Source organism: Pocillopora damicornis, chromosome 1 (assembly GCF_964200805.1).
Source record: "Pocillopora damicornis chromosome 1, jaPocDami1.2, whole genome shotgun sequence".
Taxonomy (NCBI): domain Eukaryota; kingdom Metazoa; phylum Cnidaria; class Anthozoa; order Scleractinia; family Pocilloporidae; genus Pocillopora; species Pocillopora damicornis.
In genome coordinates, this window is record NC_142670.1 from 13,760,580 (window position 1) to 13,782,574 (window position 21,995).

At 38.9% G+C, this 21,995-nt stretch overlaps 2 protein-coding genes and 1 long non-coding RNA gene across 7 annotated transcripts in view; 2 read left to right on the forward strand and 1 right to left on the reverse strand.

The window, feature by feature from the left end:
• Positions 1–21,995, reverse strand: part of LOC149052148 (replication factor C subunit 1-like) — a 117,707-nt gene that overhangs the window by 71,794 nt on the left and 23,918 nt on the right. The gene's annotated exons all lie outside the window — the stretch shown is intronic.
• LOC149052156 (polycystin-1-like) lies at positions 1,367–11,510 on the forward strand. Its single transcript, XM_089180314.1, has 14 exons — positions 1,367–1,433; positions 1,884–2,277; positions 2,584–3,187; positions 3,359–3,508; positions 4,652–4,777; positions 5,102–5,287; positions 5,592–5,831; positions 6,072–6,800; positions 7,116–7,349; positions 7,629–7,846; positions 8,481–8,784; positions 9,353–9,521; positions 9,820–10,135; positions 10,355–11,510. The coding sequence occupies exons 1-14, from the start codon at positions 1,367–1,369 to the stop codon at positions 11,508–11,510; spliced, it is 4,893 nt and encodes a 1,630-aa protein (XP_089036440.1).
• Positions 16,515–20,469, forward strand: LOC149052157 (uncharacterized). The gene is made up of 4 exons (XR_016181457.1): positions 16,515–17,824; positions 18,543–18,631; positions 19,190–19,231; positions 19,347–20,469. It is a non-coding gene; the product is annotated as an uncharacterized LOC149052157 (long non-coding RNA).

Consider the following 21,995-nt stretch of genomic DNA (forward strand, 5'->3'; position numbering starts at 1 on the left):
ATATTGGTATTCTGAGCGGATTGAGAGTTTGAGAAGCCATTTCTTAGTCATGTCATCAATGTTTTTGCCCCGATTTGGTTAATGATCTCATTAAACCTTTTCCGCGTGCTTTTTACTAATGGTGCTCTGAGAGGTTTGTAGTGAATTCTACTACTCTGCTGTCGCGTTGCAATTTTGACCTCCTCTATCTTTTTGTCTTACTTGTAGTGACTTTTGTTAAGATATGTCTGCTTTTTTGAGGTTTAAAGCAGAGTTGTTTTTCAACTCTTGTAGAGCTGTGACCTCATTGCGTGACAAATTATGTTTTGGCTTAGTTACAGTAACCTCTTCAAGTTGTGCTTTGACACTTTCTAAGTAGCTCTCAAGGACAATAGAGGGCTAAACCAATGGCATCTAGTTTGATTTAACATAAAATGGGTGCGTTTCTTTGTTTTGTCCGTGAAAGATGTAGAGGCGCACGCGTCTCGCAAATTGTTCATAATCTCGCAAGAGTTGTTGCCTAATTTTACGTTCGTTTGTCACGGGTGTTGGGATGAGTTTAAGACATTTTGATAGCACGCTGATTGACTTTCAGAGAGTTGACAGTTTGAGAATTTTTTTCGGAATTTTTCTTTTATCTCCCCATCTTTAGCTAAAAGGCTAAATTTTAAAGTGCGTCGACGCTCTTTGCGTCTTATGCTTTTTTCTGCTTCCGGTATTGTTACATCTAGCTTTTTAAGAGTCAGAGAACATACTGACATATTTTCCATCGCTTTTATTTGCAAGTGTATAAATAAGCTCTTTAAGGTCGAAAATTCATTCCTTTATTCGGCTATTCACTGTTTTTTTCACACTGTTCGCCGAGCGCTTTCCTTTTAGCGGTTGCCTATCTACCTGTATGTTCTTACGAGCTGAGAGTTCGTAGTTAGCCCTCTTTCTTTGGCTCTCAGCCTTCTTTGGTGAAAGTTAGTCATGGAATTAACTAAGCCTTGTTGACCTTGTATTTTTATTTCTTTTACTTCGAACAATATGTGCGCCATTCCTTAATAATACTAATTAGTCGCTATTAACCTTTATTTAAATTGTCTCATATTCATATTAAAGACGTGTATGGTATTGTTTTCAAAGAGAGGAGGCTTTTCAAACTAATTAGATAAATGTTAATATTTCTTTTTTTTTCATCCTTTCGTCATCAGAAGAATCATTAACTGTATCACCACCAACATGGACAGCATCACCAACCTACACAGCATCACCAACATGGACAGCATCACCGACATGGACAGCATCACCGACATGGACAGCATCACCAATATACACAGCATCACCAACATACACAGCATCACCAACCTACACAGGATCACCAACATGGACAGTATCGACAACAATGACAGTTTCACCAACACCGACTTCATTATCATCATCAACAACTGAAGGTTGCTTATTTTCCGAAAGTTAGGCTTTTTCCGATTTCACTTGGCATCTTTTCAGCTTTTACGCCACCCCTTTCTGTAGCGAGGGCTTTGTCTTAAAAGTGTGGGAAAGACAGTATCCAGTAGTCTAATTCGTGTTTCTGAAAAACGCTATTGTGGCTAGTTTCATAACCGAACATAAACGGGTATACAAGAGAAACTCTTTAGTATTTTGAGTAAGGGGTATTTCTTGAGGTAATTTTACAATGATTCCATGACAGAAATCTTAGGAACTCTGTTCTGTTTACTATTATATGCCAATCTAAAGAAAAAAGTTGCGTTGGAAATTTGGAAAAGCAATCTGAATGTGTCTTCCAATGGCTACTTCATCTTTGTCGAGGCACACTGATGACAAAGCAGAACCATTCTGGTTAACAGTAAGCTAAGTTTAAAAAGTAACAAACTTTTGCTTTTTGTTACAACGCCTTTTAGGTAAGACGCAGGACCTTGTTGCAGTCATTTCTGGTGGAGCTGAGGTGGTTCGAGGACTCAAAGAAAACATCACATTGGATGGTTCACTCTCATATGACCCTGAGGCTGCACATGGTGACCAATCGGGAATGAACTTTACATGGCATTATGGTGAGATTACTAGGAATTACTCCTATGTGCAGGGAAGGAAGAGAGACTTCTTTATTGCGGTAAACGAGTCAGCTTTTCAATATAATAGAAAAGCATCTGGCGTGCGAGTTTACTTGAATACAGAGGCTATTTCTCACAGTGATATCTACATAGCTAGACTGGTTGTGACCAAAGACTATCGCAATGCTAGCGCTTATCAAGTCATCCATTTCTCGAATGGAGATCCCCCTAAAATATATCAAAGGCAAGAAAGCTGGCGTGTTGTCGATGCTATCATTGTGGCTGTTGCTTGTTCTTTTTGTTGCTGCTGATATCCCTATTTATTTTCCTATTTTCTTATTGTTGCTTCTGCTTCAGTTGAAGTTGTTGCTGTTGTTGATGTTGTTTGTTTGTGATGTCTTGTCCAGTATGCCCAAAGTGCTGCTGTATTTTGCCTTTCTTTCTCTGTTGCAGTTATTATGACCACCGTTGTTTTCAACAAGCAAGGCCGTAGTTACGCTACATTGATCTACATTCTCATTTAGTAATCGACATTCGTTCCTTATTTCAGGTGTTTCATAAATTGTCTGCCTAAAATCAGCCCCTCAGTACGACTTAGTGTCCGATCAGTATGCAAGGGATTACAGTGCTTCAAAATTTCTTCATATGAGTGGATACTCTACCAGCGATATGAGGGAAATACGTCCACTGTTTGGCAAAGAAAATATAATTTAGAACTCATTACAAGTACACCTCTAAATGCAAGCAACATTGTTATAAATGGAGGTTCCCTTGCTGCTGGAAATATGTACCGCTTGGCATTATTTATCACAACTAACGACGGTTTATGGGCAATGTCAGCCTACGACATTTCCACCGCGTTACCGCCCACAAGGGGGACATGCTCGATCACTCCGTCAAGTGGCATCTCCTTGGAATCACACTTTAATCTGAGCTGTATCAACTGGACAAGTGACAGCACCCCTCTGTCCTACCGGTTTCAATATAGAGTAGAGAACGGTATGTACACTGTGTTATATCATGGCGTCAACAACTCCATAGTTACCTTTGGGATACCGCCTGGGAACAATGCAGAAAACTTTACCATGAGATTCAACGTTGTTGTGACTGATAACTTCGGAATTTCTGCCTCTCCTGTTAATCTAATTGTACAGGTAAGTTAAGTTGGTAGGTTCTGTAATATTGATGTAGTTGGGAAATTTTGTTGACATAATTTCGTCATTTTTTGACAGCTAGCCATCGGAGGGTAAAAAAGCAAACTATTTCTTAACATGTAACTTATCCAATAGTGACCGATGCTCTTTCTGTCGGTTAAACCTTCCCAGAGTCTAAGACCAGATGAAATCAGAAGCCTGGAGGCCATGATCCAGGAAGTCATCAGAAAAGGAGACTTGGGAAAAGCGGCACAATTAGCAAACTCTGTCCTTCAAATTGTTACACAAGAAACCAAGATGAATTTGGAGAAGAAAATCAAGGTAAATGCAATTACAAATGTTTTATATCTCATGGACGCACTATTCGTGTGGTAGCATAATGATATCTCTGCGTATCCAAGTATTTGCACATACGTGTGTTAATGTATTGTAGTACTAATGACTTTTATAATCCAACTGCACTGAGTAGACTACAAATAATACACAGAGAATAATACATGCTCCCGTAGATATGGAATTTTTCTAGGAGCTTTTAACTCGATAGCTCACGAGTGAGCGCAGCGAAAGAGTGAGATGTCGAGTTGAACACGAGAAGAGAAATTCCATATCTACAAGCAACCATGAATTACTTTGTTTATCATACAAACACAATAGCTCTTTACTGAGAAGAAAAGCCGACTTCATTTATGAATTAAAATAAATGAATCGACATTCCCCGAATAATAATCGTAGACTACGTTGGCCCTAGCTCCTAAGATGGAAAAATGCGTTGAATCATGATTAAAAAAACAACCATGGTCGTAATTTTCAATTTACAAAATTCTCAGTTATTGACTTTGTCCTTACCGACAGAAGAGGTCTTTCAGGTAAACGGCCAAAATCGGCTAGTGGCAAATCTTGCAGTTGTCGATTTTCGTCCTCAGCCGGGAGAAATGCTAACACCAAAGCCACTGAATATGTAGCTTTCGGTTTTTCTTTTAGTACATTGGTTTTCTTCCCCCTCTAAGAAAGTTTCATCCTCACTGTCTGTCAGCAATACGGACTTTTAGTGTTTTAGCCGCCATAGTTCGAGAAAGCTCCGACAAACAACTTTAATTGAGAATCGTGAAGGCTTCGCCTTTAATTCATCAACCAGACCGAGTGGCGCCAAAGGCGAGTGACGTGTCAGCAGCTGATTGGCTTTATCAACACACGTTAAAAAAACGATATTTTTTCACGCGTGTTATTACGGCTTTTCTCAGGGCCGGGAATCCCTGTATAACACTGCAGTTTATGTGATAAATAGTATTTATGTGAACTAATTTATTCGTGTATTCGTGCACTCATGTACTCGTATAGTAGTGTACTCGTGCATTCCAGTATTCGTGTAGCCGTTTATGTTTGTGTACCTGTTCTGTCGTATATTCGTATGTTAGAAGGTTCTTGCAATAACATATATGCGATTGAACTTCATTGCATTTCAAGGTTGTAGATTTTGTAATCAAAACTATTACGTCAGTGAAGGTAAACAACACTGCAGACCTGCTTCAAAGCTCCTCCGTGATTGGTTCTGCCCTTCAAGTCTTAGAAAAAGTCTCTCCCGAGTCATTGGTAGGTAAAATAAGATCGATCGTTTATCAGAAAGAATGACACACATGTAGAGGGATATAAAATTGCCACAATTGACATAAAAATTATTGATTGCTTTTTTCATGAGCTAGAGTTCTACAGCGCTGTCGGTTGTCTTGATTTAGTTTTATCATGCACAGGCTAAAATTGTTTGAGAAAAAATGCCAAAAAGCGTTTTAGAATTCCTTTACCTAAACCAAAATGGTTTAAAGGCGACGATACCTCTCTAAACCCGGGCTCCTAGAAATAGAAATGTACTGTGCTGAGCAGCAAATAATTCCATGTTTGTTCATAACGCACTTTCAGGAACTGTCGTTATCGGCTGTCGATTCGCAAACGACCTTCTTAAGGTCTATTGTCCAGTTGAAGGACGTTGCTGATATGTCTTTAGTCACTCAATCAGCAGAAAACTTAGTTTGGTGTCTTCGAAGTGTGCTAAAGATATCCACAGAGATGGCTTCAATAGATTCCATCTTAAGCTTCCAAGAGCAGGTATTTTGTTAGCTGTTGTAGTCTAACAGCGAAATCTAGTTACATATGAAACTTCAAGCTGCACTTAAGTCGGCTTCCCTCATTTCTAACTGACACATTGCGTGTCAAGCTAGTACCGCTGTCAAATTACGTGATAAAGTTGCCATTATCGCTACTTACAATAGGTCGTCGCAAACCTTACAAGTGCCTCAAAAAATTAATTTTTTTTTGTAATTTTCCCTGCTAAGCTCTTTTTGTTAGTCTAGCTTTGCTTCTTTTTGTTATTTTTACTTGTTTGCTCGTGATGTTTTGTTTCATTTTACAGGGTGAGAGGTCTGCTAATACTGCCCTAAAAGTGCTGGGAAAAGTTGCAGACGCATTGTTAGCCCTGAGAGTCCCGGGTGAAAACATGATATCGATCTCCACGAGTCAATTGAACATGACATTAGGGCGACATAGCCCGAATAAACTTGCAGGGCTGCAGATAAAGGGTGGAAGTGGAAGCTTCATTTTACCACCATGGCCTGTCACAGGAAGGAACAGAACAAGTTTTGTCGACACCCAGGTAAGGGATTACATCAAAATAAGAAACGAGCGCATGTCAAAATCGATTTAGTCGTGGGTGACTTCGGAAAGTCTGATAACCCAAGACCAAACGCATTGGAAGGTACAGTCTTTGTTAGGCATCCTGAACTCTTTTTCTCGTTTGGCTTCCATAATTATGGTCAGTTAGCGATAATTATCATGTCTCTTAATCCTCAATTCCTTAAAGTCAACAAAAAGTTTTGATTTATTCTTATTGCAGATGCTATCAATGTCATTCAACCCCTACACCTGGGACAGCACCAAGGAGCGAGTCGACTCTGAGGTTCTATTTCTGGACTTAAAGGACAATAAAAGCGAGCTCTTGGAAGTGTCAAGTCTACCAGAAGACATTGTTATCGTTATTCCATCAAAACCTCGGACAATGCCCAAGGAGCTATGGTACTTCACGACGGATGACGATTTACGTTTCCACGAGATAACTGTCAAGTACGAAAACACTCTGATACAGGTAGAAGTCAAACCCCAAGAGCCAACTGTACATCTGTTTGTTTACTTGCGATTTGATCAACGGCCAACGACTCGAAACTACGATCTCAATGCCACAATCTCTCAAAATGGACAGTGCGTTTGGACTGCAAGTGCGCATGACAAAAAGGAGAGACAACCAGAATGCTCGTCGAACCCACCTACCCCAATAGCAACATTGGCTAGGCATCCTGGAAAATACTTTTTAGGCGTAAAAAACTATAATGCCACCACGACCACCCCACACAGGAGAAAGAAAAGATCGTGTTTTACAGCTGGACGGCAAAAGCGCTCTTGCGTCGAAGTCAAAGATCCCCCACCTACCCTACCCATGAGTAAAACTGCATCTGTGACACCAGCTTATGATTCCAAAACCGATCAGAACTATACTCTGAGGGTGACCTTCGGTAGCTGTGTATACTGGTCAGCGAAAGTTGAGATGTGGGTAACAAAAGGCTGTCGGGTGAGTCGGTATAAACTGTTAACATTATCGAATAATTTTTATAATGTGGAATTAGTTCAGACACTTTTCAGAGAATTCGTAGGTTTCACGTAATTGTGGAAAAATGATCATGAGTGCTCCATTGTGATCATCTTCGCTTATTTGGCAACTGAAAATCTAGGAGACAAAACTTTGTCGAGCCCGTGTGTAGTCTTCCATCGTAAAAAATAAAATTATTCTCATAGCTAATCACGACCTTTGAATACCTTTGAATGGACAAGACGCATCATTAGCACTGAAAACCGAAACAGTGATTTTCTCTCTGGACAATTACAGATTTTAGGAGCATTGGACAGATTTATTAACTGCAGCTGCGATCACCTGACATCCTTCGGGGGAAGTCTTTTGGTTAAACCGAATCCTATCGACTTCGACAAGGTTCAAGTGCAGATTCAAAAGTTGCAAGAATCTGGAAATATCACAGTTATTTTGGCGGTGGCGTTGGTTTTCTTAAGTTACGTGATTGTGCTTGTTATCGTCAGGAAGACAGACATAGAAGACTCTAAAAATGTAAGTTCTGAACATATTTTGTATTATGTAGAACTTAATACGCTTTGAAAACTTGCAGAATTCATATTTTTCTAAGTATCCTCAAAAAAAGTGATCAGCAAACTTGGAAGAAATCACAGAGATCATTTAAGGTTTCCAAGTTTTTTAATATCATCAATATATATCTATATATATATATATATATATATATTTATATATATATTTTTTTTCTTTAAGTAAGGGAAAAAGTAAAAAAAAGTAAATCACCGATTCATTAATGGTATTATCATTTTTCTTAAGAACGTTTTACCAGTCCATTTGCCATCCTCTCCAGAGAGTACATATGGATACGAGATAGTAATAACTACAGGAGTCTGGATATACTCAGGCACAACAGCTCAAGTTGCTATGGAGATTTACGGTTCTGACGGAAGGAGTGGCATTCTTCAGCTCAGCCAAGAAGAGACTGGTTCAATTGACGTGTTCTTCTCTCGTGGTAACTCGGCTATGTTTGTACTGTATGTTAACAAATCTCTTGGTGTGATTCGAGAAGTGAAGATTGGTCATAACAACTTTGGTGACAGTCCTTCGTGATTTTTAGAGGAAATTGTCATTCGGGACGTACAATGCAATCAGTCTTGGAAATTTATGGTCAGTCAGTGGTTTGCTCTTGAGCGCGGAGACGGGCGTATCGAGCGAAAGTTTGAAGCAACGGTATCTCAAATGGACTTTACCAGTGAGGTTGCAAAACGCTGGCGGAGAGGGCTTACGGAGCTACATATCTGGGTGTCAGTTGCTGCCAAACCAAAGAGAAGTCACTTTTCAAGAGTACAGCGGGTTTCTTGCTGCCTTTCAGTGCTTTTGACATCCATGTTTGCAAACGCAATATTTTATGAGCTCCAAGGCAAATATGAACAACCTATTCAAGTTGGACCGCTGAAATTCTCGTGGAGACAAGTAGTTACTGGTATTGAAAGTGCGCTCATTGTGGCACCAATAAACATACTAATAGTGCTTTTATTTAAAAAAGCATCCAAAAAGTCCTCGAGTAACAACAGTCTTTGCTATAAAGCTAATCTAATCAAAAGTATCGCCTGGTTCTTTTTTTTTCGGTTCTTGTGTTATTTCTGCTACGTTTACAATCTTCTATAGCCTGATTTGGGAAAAGAGTGTCAGTGAGCAGTGGCTGTCCTCAATGCTTATCTCCTTTGCTCAAGATGTCACAATCACGGAACCAGTTAAAGTGTTCTTTACAGCTGTAGTTTTGGCGGCCATTATCAAGATGAAGGCGAAGAGATCAACGGTACCTGCATGTGAAGACTCTAATCAAGTTGAAAGTGGTCGCTCAAAACAAAGGCTGTGGACGTTTAAATTATCGGAAGTAGAAAAGATGAGGAAACGCCAGGCCAAGAAACAGAACCTGTCACGTTACTTCACAGAGTTGGGTATCTACTTGGTTTTCGTTTTCTTGTTAATGGTAGTGTGCTATGGAAACAGAAATGACCATCGTTACCTAATGACCAGATCAATTCGAGATGGACTGCCCAATTTTGACAATGTGAGTAACATTTATTGTGTTTGGAGAAATCGTTAAAAGACTGATATTACCCAACGATTGATTCTGGATTGCCAAACCCTATTTGAAATCTATTTTCACGACATAAACGTATCCTCCAAAGCGTAAACACCTCTTTTCTTTATTGGGAATTATTGCTACTTTTCAAGTCCGTGGGTTGTGTATAGAACAACTGTTATGATCACATTTCGAATTTTGGTTAGAATCTGTATCAATTCTTGTCAGACTTTGCATCATAATGGCTTGGCTCCCTTACCTGTTTCTAAATATTCCTGATCCACCAGCGAGTCATGCCTCCATCCCAGTCCGTGAAATCCGACCAACACATCTCCCGTTCTTGATTTTCTTTTTATTTAGTCTGTTTTTAAGCATCATATCCACAATAAGCGATACGAAAGGTGATGTAGTCACAAATTGTAAATAACGTATTAACTTTCATTGAACTCAGATGGCAGATGACAGGAAGTACTGGAGCTGGCTGCGGGAAGTTTTCATTCCTGGAGTGTTTTCCGGTAGATGGTACAACGGTCAGGAAGAGAAAAAAACAATGTACATTGGTAATAAACGCTCTCTTCTCGTCGGGATGGCTCGATTAAGGCAACTGAGAGTGAAATCGAGTAAGTCCTTTCTTTTATTTACTTTTAACTCTACCTCACCCTAAAGGAGACGCCCAGAAAATATGATTCTTTTTTCTGTCAAAGTGTTTGGCATACGTTGTCAAGATTTTGATATTCTACTTTATTTTGTATTGGTCTGTACACCTTTTTTAGAAAAAAACGGGCACAAGTGAATATCCGGTTTTTAACTAAATTTTCCTATACGATAAAGAATATGGGAGATGTGCTATACCTGTAGATTGAATTAGTTCCAAAACAAACTTTCTAATAAATGTCCCTTTTTTTATTAAACTTACAGCACCATGCAACGTGTTAAAATACATGAAGACAACTTTCCAGGAATGTTACGAAGGATATTCGGAAACAAACGAAGACAAGACCGCTTTCTATGAACCGGGCTGGAGGTTTTTCGACAACTCTACAAGAGACGAAGATTTATTTCGACTTTGCCCGAAGCCATGGCGATATCAAAATGCGGAAGAAAGTGATAGCGGGTCAGAGTGGGGACAGTTCTCATTTTATCGTGGAGGAGGATTTGTAGCAGACCTCGGGAACAAGAACCATACGGGGTTCAAAGCCGTAACCACTTTGCAAAACAACGGTTGGCTTGACAGGTAAACCCGGGTGGTTCTCGCACAGTTTTCCGTGTTTAACCCGTCGGTGAATATTTTAGGTGTTGCCACATACTTTTACGAAGTTGAGGCATCAGGACTCAAAAAAGCTTTGGTACAAACTGACATTCTTCCTCTTGATCCTACAAACACAGCTTCATATCAGTTCTATTTGATTTGCATTTTACTATACGCTGTATCCGTTCTGCTGTTTTTGGGAAGAGAATGCTTCAAGCTTTACAATCACCGTTCCCGGTATTTCCAGTCCGTGTGGAATTGGGTGGAGATGTCCCGGGTTGTTTTCTCCGTGTTGGCCGTGGTTTTGTACATAAAACGACAAATCATAGTCTCTTCAACATGGGCAAGGTTAAAAGAAAACAGTTATGCAAATATAACTTTCAAAAAAGCTATCATTTGGCATGAAGCAGAAAATGTTGTACTTGGAATCCTGATGTTTATCGTTACTGCAAAACTCTTGCGAGTCATTCGCTTCAATAAACATGTTGCTGTATTCTCCAAAGCATTGACGATATCTGCACAATCTCTTTCATCCTTTAGCATTGTCCTATTGATTCTCTTCGTGGCATTTCTTCACGCCGGTGTATTGATGTTTGGCAGTGGATCTGAGCGCTACTCCTCTGTGCTAAAAGCAGCTTATTTCCAACTCGAACTGACTCTTGGAAGAGTGAAAGCCAGACCAATCAGTGAATTAGCAGAGGTAAACAGCACATACGCTAAGATATTCGTCTTTGCTATTCTTTTCACCCTAACAATTATCTGCATGAACTTTTTTATCGGCGTAATAAACGATGCACTTCTGGATGCAAAGGTTACCGCGAACGAAAGTGAGTTGCACGATCTCGTTGATGAGGTTCGTTGCAAAGGCTCTAAAGAACGGAACACATTTTTCGATTCTGTTAGCAGTAGACTGAGACAACTGAAAGTCTCCCAAGCATCAAACTCGGGAGAGAAAAAAGCCGTAGATAGAAGCATTACCCTTGATTCCAAGAAGAGTTCAAAAATCAACTTTGACCAAATCAGTGAGGCCATCAAAGCTTTGAGGGGAAAAACGGGCCAAGAACCAGGAGAAAAACAGCCGAAATACTCAAGAGGAAAATCATTTTTCGGTGGAATTAGCAAATTCTTGAAAACACTGGGAAGAATGAGCCATGACGAACACTGCAAAGGTAAAAAAAGGAAGAAAGTTCGATTTCAAGAGGATGTCGCTAACTCTCATCTTCGGAAATTAGAGAAAAGAGGGTATGAATTGTTTCAGCGGCTTGATAGGGTTATGGCGGGATTCTCAAAAGAGGACGAAGAATATCATTATCTAATGGAAACAATGCGAGCCTGTGACTTCTTAACAGAGAGGAAATAGATAAATGGTGAAAGGAATGGATCATATACTCGAGAATTAGACTAAAAGATAGGGACTGTAGTGTACATTACCCCGTGATCACTGGCAAATGGCTGAAATGCTTCGCACGTATACGTATTAAATGTGTTCTTTTCTTTATAATTGAATTTCACGCTTAAAATAAAGAAAAACTTGATAAAGGATGGTAACATAGAGGTGGCAACAAAAATGTAGAGGCGATCAAGTAGAAAGAATTTTTTGCCACTTTCCTTCAGAGTGTATAATGTTTGTATGTAGGTCCATCTAAATTAGATAATTAAAACGTAGCTTCACGACCTGAAGATTAGTTTCTCGAAGCGGTGCTTAGGGAAAGGCCTCGTTAGAATGTCAGCAATCATCTCATCAGTGGCAAGATAATTACACAAAATTGCTCCATTTAGTGCTTGTGGAGTACCAGCAAACGAAAACTACCCCTCGTCGGTGCAACCCCAAGGTAAAGAAGAACCAGACGAAACGTCTTGTCGCCTTTCCTCTACATTTGAGTGTATTCGATCGACACCATCTTCTTTCACAAATTACTTTTGACATGTATATTCAACCGTCTATGCTATCGCTCAACGTAAAGCGTACTTTTCGATCTCTACAAACAACGGTCTAAAAGCGACGGTCAACAGAGAATTGACCCATGGGTAAAAAACTAAAAACTGAGCTTTCCAAAACACTGACAGCGCATGTTAGCTCTTTTTTTAAGTCTTACTCCCCCTCCCCCCCCCCCCCCCAAAAAAAAAAAAAAGAAAAGAAAAGAGAAGGAAAAAAACGTACCTAAACGGGGATACTGTGCACGGAAACAGTTAATCTCTTTTGAAACACACAAGTGGAACAATTTTGGCTGGAAATTCCCCGCGCAAAATGGTAAAATAGAGGATACAAAACAACCTGTTTGACGCAAAATCTAAGGAAAGAATTGAGTCGATGACAGGAAACAACAAAAGTTTGACAAAGGAAAAATACAGATTTTTTGAACACGAAGTTTATTCAACTACGGATACTTTGTTACCCCAGTAATTTACCATTGACTTTGACAGCTTGAAAACGAAATATCCGCACACGCGCAAACGGTTGAACGCTTTGTCAAGTGATAATAAAGAGCGGGCAGCAGAAACTCATGCCAGCGGCCAGTTTGAAGACAGAGAAAAAGGTCATCGTAGAGAGGTAAAGGACCACTAGCGTAAAATGACATCATTTTTTTCGAGGGTAAATCGATTCTCATAGTAAAAGAAAAAATAAAATATTTATTGTGGCCTATAAAGAGGTAATGTGACCAAAGTAGAGGAAAACCTAGTTCAAGTATTCAGAAGGGAAACCTCGAGGAAAAACGAAATCAGCAAGGTGAGATGAGTCAACCAGTTTGTGAACAAACGTTACACTTTGTTTTTTCTGTAATGATATAAGCTGTCTGAAGACTTTCTGTCAGGCGAGCTTACTACGTACACATTGTACCGCAACTTTCCTGGTCACTCTTTGATCATCTCAGTTTTTGTTGGATCTGTGAAGAGTTAACTTTTCCGCTGTTTGGCGGGACTCAAGTCAAAATTTCGGTTGAGAAGAGGTGGTAAACTTGAAATAAAGGCAGCACCGCACCCATGGCCGTAAGGTTTTTCTACCCCTTTTCACGTGTCGCTCTTTTAATAAAACGTACGGGATTACGAGATTGCAAACTGCTAATGGAGTGGAAAAGGGTTGACAGACACGGCCTTAAGAATTAAACGCATTTCTTGTTTTCGCTGATTGAATAATCAAGCTGTACTTTACTATCGAGTAAAATCAAGGTCTAAATAAAGAAGAATCAAATCTATCAGGGACAGCGTTTGTTGATTTGTTTCCTTTGGGGAAGGGGTGGAGTTTAAGGATTTTACACTTCTCCCCCCCCCCCAGCCCCTTATAAGACTCCGTAATATTTTTAAGAAAACCCACTCATTTGCAGGAAATTTGCAGCCAATATTATTAAGTACACTTATATACTTTATTAGTGACGACTGATCCTTCTTCCGTTCCCCCTGAAAACCATCTATTCCCCACCTCACCCATCAGCGACAAATAATGAATTGTTTCTCACATACGATTAGTGGTGGTCATCCAAGCTTGCCCATTCCCTGACCAGATTGGCCAGATTTGTTTTGATAAAATCATTTCCATATATGTTTTTTGGCTCTTTGGAACGGGAAGAAACGATTTACGGTGCGGGTTTCAATATTTTGGTGAGCATCGAATGTTGTCTCAAAGTATCAAAAACATACCAAATCAACAAAAAAAGTTAGAACTGCATGAATCAATGGAAAAAAATAATTTGGAGAATATCACTTTATTGTATTTTCATCCTTAATGTTACTCAATATAATTCACGTCAGATGTCTGTGACATTTCATGCTTGAAATACTTATTGAAAAGGATATTTTTCTTTTCTTGATGGCGTCCGAAAAGCAACTAATTTCCTTTCCTTAAAGCTCAAAATATATTAAGTGTTGACGACTTGTTCGCTTTTTGTTTCGATAAAGGACTGCTAGCAGAGTTCCTTAACAGGAGAGGGGAGGGTCCTACTTCAGAGTGTCTGGAGTAGATTTTTTTCATTTCAAAAATTGTTACTTTAATCACTCTGGCAAAGAAAGGGGGTGATATTCTTTCTAGTGCTTCATTCCCGCCCCTCCCCTCCCCCCTTTTTTTTTGATGCACTCACGCACTATAGTTACGCATCTGTGTTGTTTTGCTAAGGGCAGTTGATTTCTCTCCCAGGCTCACCATAATGTAATGATCATATGATATTTCTGACATGTCTTGTTTTAATTTTTAAGTCAACCACTAATTAGCCAGCTAATGTTACTCAGTCATTAAATGACGTCAAGAGACGATTGAGGTATGTCTGAGATTAATGCAAATGGCTTGAACATGGTCAGAGATATCAACACTTGGTTACGATACGAGAATAAAATGAAATTTTTGGGTACGGCTTCATAAACTCGGGTGCCACTTTACAATATAACATCACTTTCAAAGAGGATTGCTTAAACTAGAAATCTGTAAAGTTTCTGAGAAAAAAAGCAGTAATACCTAAGACCATTTATCCGTGGTTTCGATATTGTTCAGTGTCGTCGATAACACTTGTTGATTTTGAACTTCCAGCTGCATGACAAGAAGAAATGTTCGCGGTAGAAACTGCTTAAAGTTAGAAAGATCGGTCGATCAAGAAGCGCGTATTGTCCTGAAAAGAGCTAATGTCCATGAAAGTGATTGGCACTAATTTCATGTCTCGCGGAGGGGAAGTCAGAGGAAAAATTGGTGATCACTTAAATAGTTCACTTATCCAGACAATCATACTTACTGGAACGCGACTCAGTTTGTTTATTCCTCAAAGCTGGATGTTTTGTCTTTTGTTGACACGTTGTCGAGTAACCAATTCGGCAGTCATCGCACACGACCAGAGGTTAACGTAATCACTTACGTAAACACGAAGCTAAAACATTGACACTCAAAAGCTGCAAACTGTTTACAAAGTCAAAACAATCGAGGGCACCTGCGTACGTGCAAACTTTCCTGATCAGTTGGCTGACGGTTGTTAAGATGCTCTCGGTTACAATACTTTCATTATTAGCTGAATGAAGTAAGTTTCATTTCGAAAAATCATCTTTTCGGTAGAAAGGAATTTGAGATTCTCGGCTTCAGCGCAGCACAATTCAAAATTGTGTTTAAGATTATAACAATCTAATCCCTTTCCATACAGAGGTCTCACGCAGTCTCTAAACTTATAGAAAGTCAAACACAAAACTATCCGTCCTAATTTATTTTGTTAGACATTTTAGAAACTTCTGATATGCCTGGGATAGTTTAACAATTTCCCTCAGAAGTGGAAATCACAAAATCACAGCTAGATTTCTTTCCAAATAAATCTCTACTGACTGATTTTATGATATGATCACTTCTTAAACAACGCAGGTATTTTTATTTATGCAATCACAGTGACTAAGTTTGTTTATTCAATATGAGGCTAATTCCCATAGTTTTTCGACTGCTAAGGAATTCAGTAATCACTAGAAGCTTCTAGTGTTTTGAATGAAGACAATTAACTCGTAAAATTCCCGATCGCAGAATAATGAAATCTTTAAGCGATGTGGTTCTTGATGTTTTCCTTTCTTTCAACATCACGTCCAAATGTTATGGTAGCGTGATCTAGCCGTGTAGCTCAAGGGAAACCATTGTAACAATAAACTACGGCAAAATGATAAAAAAGAAAATGAGTTGAAAAGGGGTTGCAGTGTAAACTAGCTTAGTAGCTCAAGTTAAACTTTTTCAAGAGATTATTTTTTTTAATTGCGGCAATGAATACGCAGCAGATTTATTCGAAACCGATGATTGAGGGTAATTGACCATTTGATCTATTTTTCCATCAAAAGAAAAACAAACCTCCGTTATCACGAAAAGAGGAGGCAGACCCTTGCGATTTCTTTATTCGCGCGACGCCCTTTTATTTTCCGCTGACTGCACGAAAAACAACTGCAACAGGAAGTGCTAGCTTGAAGGCTACATCTCGTCTAACATTTAATTCGAGCTTAGTGCGTGGTTCACGGCTATGTTCATGATTCTCTCTCTTCTAGAGGCCTCAGTTTCCCTAACTCTGCATTCAATTGCTATTGTTCTGCTTTTGTTCTGCTCATTAGATCTTTTGTTTTGCTTCGTCCCCGTTGCCGCCGTCGTCGTAGTTAAAGGTCTCTACTCCACAGCGGTGGCGACTTGGTAAAACAAACGATTTAATAGCCTAGCAGCTCAGCACATGCGTTTTAAAGCTTTCTGTATTTCTTAGCCATCTTCTGTAAAAAAAAATACATAAAAAATATGTGATCATCAAAATTCGTCTTATTGTGAGAACGGAATCCCAGAAAGAAATTTGTATAAGTGCGTATTTGGAACACAATGATGTTCACATTCGTCATGCCCGGAGTTGAGGTGACGAATCGATACGAACACGTAGACACTCCATCTACCCACACGATCGCCGACGAGCTGCACAATCGGAATAAAACTGATTCAGCTACCACCTGATTATCTGAGTGGTGTGTCCCTTCAGTAAATCGCGCAAATGATAGTGAATATCTTTTCTTTTTTCTCTTTTTTGTGAGACAAATGGGACCTTCTCGATCCAACCATCCAAAAAATTATATCGAGACAGAGACGAGGCATCGATTTACCATTGCAGAGTTCGCACTAAAATTTCTCACATATTGTGCTCTGTTCTTAGGCAAGTCTCTTTATCCTCACAGTGCCTCGCTTCATCTAGGAGTTCAAATGGGTACCGGCGAACTGACAGAAAAACCTGACGAAATGCTGAGCAAGGGGTTGGGTGGGGGGAATGGGGGGAGGAACATGTTACGGACGAGCATTCCAGCCAGGGGGAGAATTGCTATACTTCTTGTCACTTCACGCTACAGAAACAAGAATAGGCTGTTGCTGGATAGGCATCTTGGCTCGAGTACAGATTTATCTCTATACGCACTCAATAAGAAATAAATAGCGCGCATCGAGGCAATGAAGTTTTTTTTTCTTCATCTCCGCTTCATACCGAAAAATTCCAACATCGCTTTGTCAATGTTCACAGTTTTTATTTGGTCTTTCATAACTACTTTGATCCAATTCATTTGATCACTGAGGACGCTTTCCGCCAATAATTTAAAAATATCTTGTTTTTAATCCTTTACTGGCTATTTGCACAAATTATCTAGCTAGTCATTCACTCTTATTATCCACGGAACTTACTTAAGAAGATGACCGTCTCATTTCTTAAATGAACAAAGGAAAGCTGCCCCCACTGAAAGGCCCTTGACTCCAAGCCCCCCTCTTCATGATTAATGTCTCCCTCCTAGTTGCCATGAATAAATTCTTTGACAGCCAATGATAAGTTTTAATGAGGTAAAGGGCTGTACAGTTATAACATCCCTACAGCTCCGCTTTTAGACTTCATCTAAATATTATCAATTGTTCTTTTGATTCGTAAAAGTTGATCATTATTCTCTTTTTGACTTTTTTAATTTTCTAAATGTCCATTATCTTCATTATGGGAAACTCTATCGATTGCTGTTACACCACTCGTCAATACAACCAGTGTTTCTTCCCGTGTGTTCAGTCGTGTTCGTACACCACTCGGCGAGTCTGGTACAATTACGATGGTCTGGAGACTGTGCAATCTTTGATTGACATCGTAAAGCCTGAAAAGGGTGTGATCTGAAAGTTTCCGAAGTCTCCAGCGGACATCAATGCAGACAAAGAAATAGCGAGTGCACTTGCATTAGGTAGAGTATCATTACACATTAAAATGATATGTTATTAATATCACAATATTAATGTTGAGGATTGCTTTTCATAAACCTGTAGAGAGTAGCTAAGAAACTAAACAAATTTCTTTCCTCGGCAAAATTGTACCCAAAAATTTCAATACTTAAAACTTGTTGCTCGAAACTGGAAAAGCCAAGGAGACCGTGGTGCTGAAATACATGGGCCACTGTATGCAGGCCTATTATTTAAGGAAAAATGATAAGCAGTCTCAGTTTGCACTGAGAAGAAGTAGTCGTACGGCTTCACCGTTGGAAGTCTGGACACAAGGCTAACAGAGACGACATTTTAAAAATGCTCTGCAGGGGAGCCGAAGTTAAAATTCGCGTTCATGAACGGATCAGTGTCCAAGCTCCAAAAATAACTAAAAAAAAAACATCGAGCAAGATGAAAGGAGCAGGAAGATTTGGAGATATTAAATTTGTGTAATCTAACATGAGGACTCACTATGCATAGCTCACTCAGTTTAGACACTAAAGTTCGCGATTCTTTGACTCACTGTCAGAGAATCGAAGCTCATAATCTAGGTCTCCCATTTGGGAGTTCTATTCCCCGTAAATGACTCTTCATACCACGCTTGTTACCAAACTAGTAACATCTTTGGCAAGGATCTTCTCCTGCTTTGGCTATTTGATAATTATATCTAAATAATCAATTTACCTTTATTGTATTCTTCAGCTCAACATCTTGATACTCGAACGAGTCATATAAGAGATGACCAATTTGTCGCAGCCAACAGGAGAAGACGACCATTCTCAGCAAATACGGTAAGATTGACAACACAAAACGAAAACAAAATAGTGAAAGAGGTTACCATGTTCTCCTGTGAGGCTCTTTTCGCCTACCTTCCTCATTCCTTAATAAGTAAGGCCCTTACGATATCTAAAAATGAAAATACATTGTTTAAGGAAAATAAAGGAATGTTTTCTCTTAACTCCTGGAATTGGCATCAAAGCATGCGTGGTGATGATTCCCCTGCTGGGTGTCACGTGGCATTCGGTCTCCTCTCGCCTGTAGATAAAGCTTTCGTTTACGTCTTCACCATACTCCCCAACTCTGCTCAAGTCAGTATTCGCTGGTAACTCTTAAAATTATTCAATCTCTATCATTATTTTACTTTCTAACCAAGTGAGACACCATTACAATGATTACATGATAAGCTTTTGGAGTTTTGAAAACAAAAATGCAGTTAGCTATGCAAGAGAAGGAAGACTTCTTTTTCAATTATAAGATACGCAATTTTCTTTCCTTCTTGAAATCGTTATAGGTATTTGACTAATTTGTTTGCAAAAATTAATGATCTTGAAATCATTTTCATGCTGCAGGGTTTCCTAATTTTCGCTCTACACCGTATGCGAAACACTCAGGTAAGAAAAAAAAATCAAACTGATTATTAACTCCATATCATCAAGTTTTAGTGTTTCGATAGATATCTGGGTACTCGAGCTAAAACCGTATTTCGTGTTGCTCGTCTATCTGCAGATCAAAGAGCGATTCAAAAGAAAGATATTGTTTTCCATCTTCTATAAAGAACAACTCCACAAGGAAGAGCTCACAGGTCAATCCAAGTGAGGTTGGGGATGTATGCGCAGTTGAATTGAAGTCTTTTACTGAGTTTGAATCGAAATCGCACCTAACTTAAATAACTGGATCCAGCCAACCGGAAATGACGGTCAATTACTTGGTACAATCACTTAGATAACAGCAATAAGTCGGTTACGATCGATCTGATTTGCGATCTGCAGCTACAAAAAGTTATTTCTTTTCATTATTGTTTAAGCACTCAACTAGCTGTAATTCTAATCTATCTTCTTTACGATAACAAGTTTATTTTCTGGGCGATCGTAAATTTGTAGGCAAGATTCATCGAAATAAACCAATCTATAAATTTAAATTTCTAATGGCCCAGTATCTTGACGACTTTCCTTCGAATAAGACCACAGTCCAATACAGACGAGGTGGGAATTTAAGCCAACATATTACGAATTGTCTTTCTTTAAGAAGCACTCTAGCACGCAGCTTTAATTGAATGTATTTATCTTTCGATTCTTGCGCGCTAACTTTCTGCACTTACTGCACTATTATTTCATATTCGACGTTTTACTTATTGAATTTACAAACTTCTCACCAAACACTGTTATTACTTTAAACAATAAGCTATGGATAATAACTGAAACTATAGGTTTCTAGAAATTTCGAGAATGCCTAGTCATGCGGGAGTGCATACCGAGGGACTTTCTGGAGCACTTTAATAGGTTACGTAGTTAGGATGTAACACTACCAATATAGTTGTGTTGTAAGCGTCCGGAATTTTCGGGAATACTTTGAACATAAGGACACAGTCGTGCAGCAGTAGTACTTGTTGTAGGGAGGGACGGACTTTTCAGAAAGCTATACCGAGAGAGAGCAACCGTGGAAGATTGTTAATCTCGAGTTACTTTGGAGACAACTTCGAGATTGTGTCACGTCAGTGGTGAGCAAAGAAGTAGTTTGTGGTGGGCTTCAATCAGTTTTTTTTAAGGATAATTATTCTACTTCTTTAAGAGTCGCTCCCTGGCAAGAATATTACAAGTTGTTTAATAAATTAAATGATTCTGTTGATTAATGATGCTCTTTTTGTCTGTTAAATTGTACAGTTACAAATAATACTAATAGCATTAGCTGCTAATGCTGACATTCAAAGTTGTTGCTTAATGAATAAATATATCAATACGTAAATGTTTAAATAAGTAAACAACTTATTTAGAAAGAACAGAAAAAAAACTCTTATGAGTGGATCTTTTTTTTTTGAACAGTTACTTTTACCAATTTCTTTTCGCATTCCTAAAATTAGGAGTATCGTTTTAAATCGAAAATACATCGATTAATTTGGAATTAAACTGGGGCAATGTTAGCCGGAAAAGGCATAAACCAAGAGATTATAAACTATTCGGCACACATCATTGAACAACGATTAAAGAACTTTTACATAGAGTATACAATTTAAAGGAAAAAGCTTAGCGATAAAAATGCAGAATATTTCGATGGGCCTGGTTTACAAATATCACTACAGTGAAACTTAGCATTGCAGAGGAATTTCAACAAGCGAGAGAAGGAGTCAGTTATGTAGATGTGGCCAACAGTTTATAATAGTCTAGTTAACGTCATACCCATTTATAAATAAACATGGATGACGAAGCGTGCGATTAAGACGGAAGAAGTTAAAATAAAAATTATTCTGAAATATACAAGCACTTTTCTCTCTACACTGCTCAAATGCGATAGGTCAAAACGCTTCAAGCTTCGATTGACCTAATATATCCCAGCTAAGACGAGCGAATATTCCAGAATAAATAATCAATTATTCCATGAGCGTGGAGAGATACTGGGAGAGTAGAATGTCTCGCCCACAGAGCACATCACTATGACCCAAGAACGTCTCGCACTAAGAGCTTTTGACTCGCCGCTCGTTCTAAATTGTTGGAATTCAAACATTTGGACACAAAAGTGATGGTTTCCATGACTTTTTTCTAGGGGAGAGTTGTTTTTTAGGCTGAACACTAAACTTTGGCCGTTAGCCACCGTTGTTTTAAAGGCATACGAATTAATTAGCATGTCATAGGCGAGATGAATAAATAACAATAATTTCCATTTATGCATAACGAACAGATGGCATACTAGCTTAAGCTGCTCGTTGATAAAACAGAATTTTGTTTAGGACAACTTTCATTTAACAGAGTTCATAAAGAAATTACCGTTCTTACCATCAAATATTTTTTAGCTGCTTCTTCTACAACACTTGAACTACAAAAAGTATTTTGATGCCGTGAAGCTTTTCAATTGTATTAGAAAAACAATGCTCTACATCAGGTGCAAGTTGCTTTTTGTCGATTGGTCCGTCTATGACAGAAAAAAAAATGGAGACTAACGCCATGAACATGTGTTCAGAGATCATGATTTTCATTACAATCTAACTCGTTCGAAAGGCTTTTTATGAGGATGCCGCAAATCCGCAACTCTCAAGCAGTGTGAATCAAATAGAAGTGAATCCGGCAAAATGTTCAAAACCCCGGTAATATGTTGTATGCTGGGTGAGTACGACCCTACTTATTCCTGTTTGTTCTGTGGTAGCTATGAAACCGTCGAAATGGA